The following is a 10,558-nucleotide window of genomic DNA, read 5'->3' as shown; positions in this document are numbered from 1 at the left end:
GGGGTGCTGGGTCTTTTTTTGCAGGGGTGTAATTCTTTGCTTGAAAGACAAACCCATGTGGCTTCATGCAGGGAACTGGGTCTTTGACCTGCTTTATGATTCTGTCTTTACTTAAACCAACCAAACCCCAATTCCTCCCCAAGAAGATGCCGGGGGCAGATCATCCAAATGCTTTTAATAAACAACTTCATTATAAAAAAATGCTTTCAATTTGAGCTTCATTTGCAAGAGCTAATTTTAGTGATGAACCATACATTTCCTAATGGCACTTAATTACAATTTAAAAACCTTGTTTACAGCCCCCAAAATACTCCATTAAAAGAGGTTATTCACTGTGTGTAAAAGTGCTAGAAAGTTTGTTTTTAGAAAACCAATTGAGCTTTAACAATGGGAAGTTTCTGGCTTTGGCAGCTGTAGCTGCAGGGAGGGAGGTCAGGCACAGGGCCTGTCCAGATCCAGCACAAGAAGGGACAGCGTGAACAGCAGCCTCGGGGAGGGAGACCATGGCTCTTCCACCCACTCCCAGGGCTAATCCCCAAACCCTTCACCTTCCAAGAGCATGTCCACTGGCTCCTGGGGCAGATGGCAGAGCTTGTGCCTGAGAGAGGGTTCTCAAAATGACTTGTGGTTGCAAAGGTTGCTCAGTAGCTTTTCCTCCAGCAGCAGTTTCGGAGCTCAGCTGCTCCAGGGGTGAGTCTTTGTGGTTCCACAGGTTCCTTTCTGTGCCTCTTGGAGCACCTCAGCAGACAGCTCTTGTGTTCTTCATCAGTATCCTCATTTAAGAAAAACACTGGTACCCATGTTACAAAACAACCTTTCTAAAAATTGTTCCTAGGTATGAGTGGGAAAATCCCACGAAGCATCAAGGCTGAGGCACTCAGCAAGGTGAGGAGATCTCACAAACTCCAGAGAGGCTTCTAGCAGAAGTTATGGGATGTGCTGGAGTTTGCAGGCTCCTGCACCCTTCTGCTGACCTTGAAGTGGCTGCTGCTGAGGACCATGAGCAAAGCTTGTGTTACCTTCAAGTGCAAGACACTGACTACAGAGGGAAAAGGGCTGCAGGCAGGTCTGTGGTCTGTTCACCTGGATGACAGAGGTGTGTCTGTCCCTGTCCCACAGGCTTTGGAGCCGTCCCCTGCCCACTCAGTACATTCTGTGGTAGAGCCGATTATCCACTTGCATAGTAGTTTAAAACAAAGACACAGTTTGTGATCAGAGGGTGAGACTGAAGGTGAAAAGAGCTGTGAAACTGAGGGACAGCTCGTTTTTAATGAGACACTTTAATGCTGAGGGTTCTTCCCCTAACTGGAAATGAAGAACTGACCTATTTAATAGTATAAAAATACCCAGATTCCAAATTCTCTATTTTTTAATCATTTGCCAATGCCTTTAACTTTCCTTGTCACTGTGATCTCCTGATACAGAGAAGCTCCCTCTGTGTCATGTATGTGCTTTGTGCATGCTCATATTTAGGCACTGGTGGAAAAGATGGCACAGACCAAGCTTCAGCCACGAGCACACAGTGAAGGTGTTTCAGGCTCCTCCTGGAGCCTCCCTGTGCACAATGAAATAGAATGTACTTTGGACAGAAAAGCTGAGCTCATCTCCTGATGTGGATTTGTGAGAAGCAGAATGTGATCTGTTTTCTGGTCTCATTTCTGATCACCAGTTCCATTTTTTTTCCTGTGCCAGTCTGAAGCGTTTAGTGGCGAGTGGTCTGTGGGAACATGTGGAGCTGGCAGATTGCAGAGTGCACTCTGGAATGAGACTCCTTACCTGGAGCCACAAGAATGGCTGAAACATGTGGAAGGATTCCTAAAGGATTCCAGTTATTCAGCAGAACGAAGTGAGTCTGCCCCTGGGTGCAGGGAGTAGCCAGAGGTGAGCCCTATGTGTGCATGGATTGTGCAGCAGGGACAGCAGAACCTGAGAGGGGTCTGCTCACACCAGGGATGTGGTGATGGTGGGGAGTAGGAATAGTGGTCCTGTAAGGAAGCTGGGTCAGTGGTAATTGGTGCCCCCCTGGGCAGCTTCCAGCTGCTTCCCAGGGGAGGCTTGGTATGGCTGTGGCCTGTTACAGGGAAGCAGGCACAGAAAGGGTGAGAGGTGCCAGGGCTGGGGATCAGAGTGAAAACAGAGCTCAGGTTTTGCCAGTCCTAGTGCAGTAGATCAGGCTAAACCAAACTGCCTTCTCTTACCACACCGAGGTCGGGCGGGATGGGATTCAGAGCTTCACAAGGCAATTCCCATCTCTGAGAACTGGGAAAAATACGAGAAATAAGTTATGGAAAAGAAGCAAATTTTGGATGAGGTTGGAAACCTGAAGTGGTTCTATTTGAGCCATTCATCCACCTCACTCTGGTGGCAGAAGTGGCAGAATATCTCCAGGGCTTGGGCAGGCAATTAACTAAAAATAGGCACCTGAGGGAGAATTCAGTCAGCCTGACTAACCGGGATTAGAGAGGATAAGCAAGAAGGTCGGGTGATGGGAAAAGCATCTTTGAAGATTTCTTTGTGGAAATTTTAATTGCAGGCAGCAGAAAATGCCTCCTCGGGGTTGTTCTGTCCCGACAGCAAAGGTGGTGCAGTGGCAGAGAAAAGAAACGGGGATTTTTTTCAGTGAACTGCAGGAAATCTTCCCAGCAGCTGCTATTCACCTGTCAGCAAGGAAGGAATTAAAGAACAAAGAGCTGAGCTCACAACAAAAGTACTGAAATCATCAATCTACTGGAGGGAGAAAAGGGATTCCAGTTGAAGTGACACCATTTTTCAACACTGAGGGTAAAGAGCAGTGCTGTTGTGAGACACAGAACGGGCTCTGTCACAACACGGTGTGTGGGTATTCTGTCAAGTGAAATTCAGTGGAAGAAAATGCAAGATAACATGCTGTTCCTTCCTACAAATGGATTTTGAGTGAGCTGTAATCCCGTGGGGGAAAAGATCTTCAGCCTTTCACAGGGCTCTGGCAATCTGAGCCTGGGAGGACAGGTGAGGTGAGTTAACCCTCTGCTGCCAGGGAATGGCTTGGCTTGGCTATTTGCTAGCGAGCGAGCTGGAATCATTATTAGTAGTGGGACATTAAGTCCTTGGCTTTTTAAGAATCTGGGGTCTGATTTATAAAGGCTGGCAAGTTCATATGCTGTTCTTTTGCTGACTGGAGCTCTATTGGTTTATATATTTATATTTATATTCATAAATATAAATATAGTGCAGTCTTGATATTTCATATCGCTTTTGGACATCCCCCAAGTCAGCCACACTTTAAAATATTTATTTAACTAAACCCTCCTGACCATTTACTTGCTGTAGTCACTCCTCTTGGGCTCAGTCTGATGCCACCTGTGATACAGGTGTGCCAGGAACAGAGAGATCACAGTGCAGTTGTTCACAGGGCTCTGCTGGGCTGACTCACAGCCAAGTCCTGGCCCCAAACTTGTGGTCCAAACCAAACAAAAACCAAAACCAAACTCTTTGTGGGATGAAGCTTTTTTTTATATCACATAACCAGCACAGTGTCTGCCATTGCCTCACGCACAAAGCCCTGCACATACACCACAGAACAGATTGCAGGCTGTGCTGCAGCAATCCCCCTCACAGCATGCCAAAGTTAACCCTTGTCCCTTACCTCCAGTTGCACTGGCAGGAGCTTGGCTAAGCTGACTTCCACTGGTTTTCCTAATAGCTTGGTACATACTTCCTAATGGACTGGGATTCTCAAGTGCTGTAGCTTAGATGCTCAAAGTTTTCTCTTATGAACAGGTAAAAGTTAATTATAATATAATCTGTTCTGTGAATTGCACAGTCACTATTTCAAATGGAATTAGTCTCATTGTTTTTAGGCTGGCTGATAAAATACTTGCAGATTAAACTCTGTTGTGGAACAGGAACTTGGAATTTGTTTTCCTGGAAATCAGCTCCAGTGCTGTATCTGACACACTGCCTTTGCTGGGTTAGACTCCCCTTGCATTGACAAAGGTTATGGCAGTTCTGCTTGTTAGAGTAGCTGTGGAAAGCAAATCACACGTGCAAATCATAGCAAAATGAATTCCATTTATTCTTTGACAGACTACTGGTAGGAAAAAGATGCCTGGCTCTAAGTTTAGCTACCACTGCTAAAGGAATTCCAGTGATGACATCTGTTCAGAGTACAATGCAGGCAGAAAGCAAGAAAGCTGAATGTTCTGCATGGGAGAAGGTGTGTGATGGCATTGCATAAATCTGATAATCCTCACTGGCAGTGAGTGATCAGTTCTGACCATTTATTTCTCAAAAAAATAATAATCCTCTCAACTCAAGACAGGGATAAGGCTTGCATATAATTGGTAACAGTGTGAAACTCTTTTAATTTGCAAAGAGCAAAGCAATAGAAGACAGGCCTGAGGTATTCAATGCCGGTAAACAGACTGGCTGCAATGCCCTGTTTACCTTTGCTAGGTTAGAGAACAAGAAGGCACTCATTGGACTTGGAAAGGCAACATTTTCCAGTGGAGAAAAGGAAAAAAGTACTGCATTCAACTCGGGGAGATCATTGCCACAGGATATTGCTGAGGTAAATAAATCTTATATTACATTTTGATACAAAAGTCTTATTTGCAGCATTGCTGGCTAACCTAAAACAACCGATCTATGTTCTGGAGAATCAATGGATCGCTAAAGAGTCATTCTGGGAAGAATTACTAAGCTAAATTAAAAATAAAATTCTGGAGTAAAACAGAAGAGGGACAAGCCTGTGACCGAATGAGGCCTGGCTGATGTCACACGGTGGGATCATGGCTCAGCAGGAAGGAATCTGCATCGACTGAAGGGGATGTTCCCTGGGGAGGTGAGGGAGGACAGCATCTGGCTTTGCCCAAGGAGCTAACAGAGCAGAGGTAGATTTTGCATCTTCTAGATTTATGGAGAACAATATTGACAGATTTCCTGGTTTATATTGACCTACAATGGTTCCCCCATGCTGAGGTATGAAGATCTCCCTGTCCATAGACATCAACATGCATCAATGCACAGTGAGTGACCTCCGTATGTCCCCATCTGCAGTACAAGTGCCCAGGAAAAGGGGAGCAGGAGACAATGCAGATGCTAAAGGACATCAGTAGCTGGCTGCCACTTCCCAGTGTAACACTTCTGCCCTGGTAGGTAGTCAGCCCGTGAAAGAGTTTAAAAGGTAGGGCAGGGAGCAAGGGATAGAGGACTTTTAACTTCAGAAGGGAAGGCTTGAGAAGGAGAGAACAAAAAAGGCCAGTGGAACCAAATCCAAAGTGAAAGGGTGACTGCAGGCCAAAACCCTTAGCATCTGTTAGAACTACTGGTGCTGGGGAAAATGCTTCAGATACACTGACAGAGTGTACATGAAGGTGGGACCAATTTTTCCTCGATTTCTGGATGTTACCACCATTGAGGTCAAAATATACCTCGAGACTGCTTCCTGGATAAGCCAAAAAGGGTGCTGACCTCGCTGAATAGTTATGGTAAATAACCCCAAACCCCAGAAGCTCATACTCTGTTCCTCATCCCAAGGGAACCCAGGGAGCAGGGCCTGCAGCCTGTTCTCACCCACGCCTGGTCCGCCAGTGCTCGATGTCCTGAGCTCCTCACCCAGCTCTCTCACATGCTTTGGTTTCCAGATCTCTTTTCCTGGGGGAGATATTTAAGAGGGCTCTGTCCATACACCACACACCAAGCTAAGCTGTGAGAGCTGCTCCATCCCCTTCACATGGAACAGCCAGCATGAAAAAGTGGGAAGTTGCTGCCTACAGGGGCAGAGGCTGAAGTGGTCCGAAAGCAGTGTATTTCCCCATGGGGGAAGAACATGGTAAGTGAAGAGAAATCAGTGCAACCTGACTTCGTTGTGTAAACAGTGTTCTAGCTACACCAGAGATGAACCCAGTGTATTCTGGTGCCTCCTATTTTTGTAATGGCTGGCAGAAACAGATTTGTATTGTGTAAACAATGTTCACTGTAACGAGTTTAACCTAATGGCTCCTGAAGAAGAATGAGGTGACCACGCTGAATTCAGTATGTAAACGGGCTTGTTGCTTAACACTGATGTGGAGTAAGCTGTGTTGGGTGATGGGATGAGAGGTAGTGGGGAAGGACAGCCTCTTCCCCATTGGCTTCATACAGAGAGGGTATCCTGACTTCTTCTCCATGTGGAGGTGTTGGCTGGTTTGCCAGAATTGCAGTGTGATAACATGAAATGGAAGCTGGACTCTTCAAAAGTTTTGCCCAAGATGAAAGAGCCTCAACTCCTCCTCAGGGACAGTCCCTTCCCAGAGAGGAACATAGCTCCAGGATTCTCAGGGAAGGTCAGTGCTAAGCGCGGCTCCTGATTCACAGATTAAAAATTAGATAAAATATATCCAGTCTATTAGCTGAAATCTTTCCTCTGTACAGGACTGGGACTCACACGGGATATCAGCTGTTCCAGTCTACAAGTGCTCCCTCCGAGATCAGAAACCTCCCGTCTGACCCAGCTCTGCAGAGCTTTCACACCCCCAGGGAAGGAAGAGTTGTGCGTTTTTAAGGCTCTCCATCTTCACAAAAGGGTGGCTGAAAGATCTGTTCTCCAGTGCTATTTCCAGCTCATTGGAATGCCTGGTGGAACCGTGGCAGCGTGGTTGTGCTCAAGCTGGAGGTGAAGACGGGGGGCAGTGAATGAAGGGGCCCAAAGTTCAGTGAGGCCCCGGCTCCGGGAGACTCTTGAGGTTGATGTTGCAAAGTGGTGAGCAGTGGCTGCGCCTCCCCCTGCGAGTAGCCCATGACCAATCCCCCCGACGATACAGGTGGATTGCAAGGAGGAAGATTTAGGGGGAGGAAGCCAAGAAGATGAGAAAAGTCCATGTTAGCAGCACAGAGAGCCTCTGAGAGGTTAGCAGGGCTCTTGGAAAGCAAAGCCTCGTCCAGGGCAGGTGGCTGAGGCGAAGAGGACTGAGGCTCACCAGATGAGAGAGACAGGCTGCCAGGGAAGTCTGACAAAAAGCTGTCCACCTCTACTTTGGGTAGTTTCTCAGGCAAATATGAGGTAGATCCAAGCTGATACTTTGGAGGAGGTTGCGGTGGGGAGGAGATGGGAGAAGAAGACTCCAGAGGATAGCTCATTCCCATTGGAAGAGAATTAGGAACCAAAGAATGGGGCATGCCTGAGCTTGGCATGGTTTGAAGATGCGTGCTGTACATGCCCACAGGCAGCATGCCAGGGAAGCTCTTACCACCCATCATGTCTCTGGATGCCATACACAGGACGGGGCTCAGCTCTTCCTTCACTGCGACAGAGGAGCTGCAGCTGAGCAGACCCAACATGTCAACTGGCTCCGTCTTAATCTTCAGCAGTTCCTGGGAGTGGCTTTTCTTCATGTGCCTGGTCAGGTGATCTTTCCTCCCAAACCTCTGAGCACAGTACTGGCACAAGAAGTCCTTCCTGCCCGTGTGCACCACCAAGTGTCTCCGCACGTCCTTCCGGGTGTAGAAGCGCCGATCGCAGTGGTCACACGGATGCTTCTTTTCCTTCGCCCCGCCAGACGCCCGCCTGGAGTGAGCTTTGAGGTGCTCCAGCAGGACCTGGGTGCTCTCAAAGGTCTGCAGGCACACCTTGCAGCTGAGATCACCGCTGGCAGCCGCGTGCATGGCCAGGTGTCGCCTGAAGCCCAGCTTGGTGTTGTAGTTCTTGCCGCACTCGGGGCAGTGCAGGGCCTCCTTGTTGGGATCGTGGGTCTGGAGGTGGTTCCGAAGGTGGTCCTTCCGGTGAAACATCTTCTCACAGTACATGCACTGGTGAGGCTTCTGAGCAGAGTGCGTGGCCATATGCCTTTGGGGAGAAAAACAGGAAAGGTTAGGCAAGCGTCCTACCCCCTGAGGGGGTACACAGGCTACTTCTCCAAAATTTTCCTTGCATCCTACACTTTATGCCACAAAAATCTCAGATGGCATTTTACCGCCACTAAAGGTCAGGCACAGGAGCACAACATTTCAGGCAACAGGTACAGAGTCTGTCCCAGCAGTTACAGTCTGTCCCAGCAGTGCCCGTCCTCCCCAGAACACATCACCTCTGCACAGGGGCACTGTGGCCGCCTCTCCTCAGCTCCTGCCCTCTGCTGAGGCTGCCAAAGGGCAACTGGCAAAGAAAACCTCAGTAGTTTGGGACACAAAATGCTCGTCTGCAGGTTCTGAACGACTTCAGCTCATCAGGAGGATCAGGCTGTGGCCAGGTCTGCTGACAGCCACTGTGCTCTGATTTCACCTTGAGATCTCATGCTTTCAGACACTGTGGTTCATCTAGTTTCAAGTTCCCACTGATCACAGTTTAATTATTCTATGTTCTACTTCAGTACATAAATGGCAACTCTACTTCTTCATGCTGGAGCAACAGGTGCCATGGAATTATCCCTGTGGTTAAAGTCAGAGGTGGGGCTTAAGAATGCAAATGCTATTCTTGCTTTTCATTTTGTTTTTTAATCTGTGAACTTCACTTTTTGCTTCAATTTCCTCTTTAGTAAAACAGAAAACAGCTCAAGCTCGGGATAAAGAGTTATCTGAGGTTCTCTGGAAGGCGCTTAAAGAGATGCCAAGTATGGTAATGTCTGGGACTCAACTGCTTTGCAAGGTAAAAGGGCATTTCCCCTCCTCCAGCTTCTCAGAAATTCAAGCAAAGACACACGAGGGAGGGGTTTTCCCCTGTCTTCTGGCAGTGCTGGGCAGAGGCACTCACAGGTACCTACCTATAGAGCTTGTACTTGGAAGCAAAGGCCTTGCCACAGTGCAGCTGGGGGCAGTTGTAGGGTCTCTGCTCCGAATGGGAAAGCGTGTGAGTTCTCAGCTTGTCCACGTGAGGGAAGGAGGGCTCCGATAGTTCACACTGGCATTTTCCCTGACTTTCGGTCTCTTCACCTCTTGGTCTGGGGACTAATTTCCAGGCTGTCTCTTCCTCCTCCTGCTTTGCATCTTGAATCCAGTTGGGAACACTGGGAAAAAATGCTGTCATGGCAGGTCTAGTAGAGCAGGGCCATGTCAAGCAGAACTCGAGCCTGTGGGCGGCTCGCTGGGGTGTTGTCCTGGTGCTGTTTTCTGCTGGAGCCCTCTGTGACCAAACTGCTTTAACAGCCAAACTTCTTCATCTGAAATCACAGAAGGCTGGTGTTAAAAAACTGCATCCTTCACCCCTGCACAGATACGTGTGAGAAGCATTTAACAAGCATTATGAACATGACACGGTCTCCACTAAGTTTTTCTTTCTTTTTTCCCTTAACCTGTTACCTGAATAAAAGCACATTAAGCTTTTTCTGAATTATGGTTTTTTGCAACTATTAAAAGCCAGTGTTACCTGTTACATGTATTTTCTCCTGAAACACTGTAGAGAGGTGTCTCCTTGTAGCTCTAAATACCTTCCCCCATGTGTTTTTTGGATCGCTGCTCATCCCATTTTTTCATATTCTCTCTTGCTCTTGGTCTCTGCTTACACAGAATCCCCTCCCAGAGCTTCTCAGAGAAACAAAGGTTCTCTTGTATTTTTTCTTTTTTTCACATCCATTCTGCTGCCAGCTTGCTGCTCTGAGCAAACCAACCTGAACCATCACACGTGAGTGAACAGGGCTGGGGAAAAAAACTCACAATTGCCAGCAACATAACACCTTTTCCAGGAAGGCAACAGATGCTGCTCCTCTTCGGGGTGGGATTACTCACTGCATTTTCACTTCTCAACTCTGAGGCAGATTCTGCCTCTCTGGATTAGCAAGTTTTCTACAGGAATGAGCAATTCTTAATCCTTTTTTTTTTCTTTGACACTCTCTTCCATTAATAATGGAAGCTCAGACTGTTTCCTGTTCAAAAAATAACAGGCTCCTGTGAGCCCTGCTGGCTTTCATGTTGATGAAGATCTACATTAACATCTCTTAGCAGGTTGTTCTTGAGTTGCGTGTGTCTTGTTGGAGAATTACAACGTTTTTGAACACTTCTACCACCACCTCGACTGTTAAACAGCCAGCTGAAATAAAAATGATCTTTCACTTAATTTGGCTGCCCGAGAAACTCTTCTTAAAATAGCATCAAACCCTCAAGCTCTTTCTCACTCCAGGATTGCTTCAGAGGAGGAACTTCCTGCTGCACATCAGCAGAGTGCCAGTTGTGGGCAGGATGTGCAACTGCGACGGAACAAACCAACCCCTGGTAAGAAAGTGCTCAGGGAACGTTGTGGAGAGCTGAAATAAGAATTAGTGTGAGTGAAACATCAGCCCCAGTATGGGGTGGGAAACACTTGGAAGTGGGATGACTACAAGAAAAGGTGTTGCCATGAGTTTTGGGAATGCCCACTAAGAACAGAGCTTTGGTTTTGTGCACGCTCAACCTACGTGGGCAGAGCAGAACAACAAAGGACCCAGAAGTGCTGAGGTGCCACTGTGGGACGAGCCAGCGTGATGTGACAAACTGTTGCCCGACCCCTCCTCAGCCCCCGTGGCTCAAGAGCAGCCTGGCCTTTCTAGGTGCTGCAACCACGAATATTTCCACCTCTGTAAAAAAAAAACCAAAAACGAGTGTTTGTCTACCTCCTGCTCCACAGGTCTCCGGG

The 10,558-nt window shown here is 47.6% G+C and overlaps 1 protein-coding gene across 1 annotated transcript; it reads right to left on the bottom strand.

Annotated features, from left to right (window-relative positions):
• Positions 1-4,030: 4,030 nt before the first annotated feature.
• On the bottom strand, positions 4,031-8,977 carry PLAGL2 (PLAG1 like zinc finger 2). Its single transcript, XM_064673829.1, has 2 exons — positions 8,715-8,977; positions 4,031-7,804 (listed from the first exon to the last, which is right to left on the bottom strand). The coding sequence occupies exons 1-2, from the start codon at positions 8,975-8,977 to the stop codon at positions 6,583-6,585; spliced, it is 1,485 nt and encodes a 494-aa protein (XP_064529899.1). The 3' UTR covers positions 4,031-6,582.
• Between the last annotated feature and the right edge of the window lie 1,581 nt (positions 8,978-10,558).

This window comes from Pseudopipra pipra, chromosome 17, assembly GCF_036250125.1.
Source record: "Pseudopipra pipra isolate bDixPip1 chromosome 17, bDixPip1.hap1, whole genome shotgun sequence".
Lineage (NCBI taxonomy): Eukaryota > Metazoa > Chordata > Aves > Passeriformes > Pipridae > Pseudopipra > Pseudopipra pipra.
This window is presented reverse-complemented; position numbering and strand designations above follow the sequence as displayed.

Bases quoted from the DNA above. Each gene is read 5' to 3' on its own strand.
- PLAGL2 (XM_064673829.1), bottom strand. From the start codon at position 8,977: ATGACAGCATTTTTTCCCAGTGTTCCCAACTGGATTCAAGATGCAAAG. The intron at 7,805-8,714 runs GTAGGTACCTGT...TTCTCCCCAAAG, and splicing joins TCCAAGTACAAGCTCTATAG to GCATATGGCCACGCACTCTG.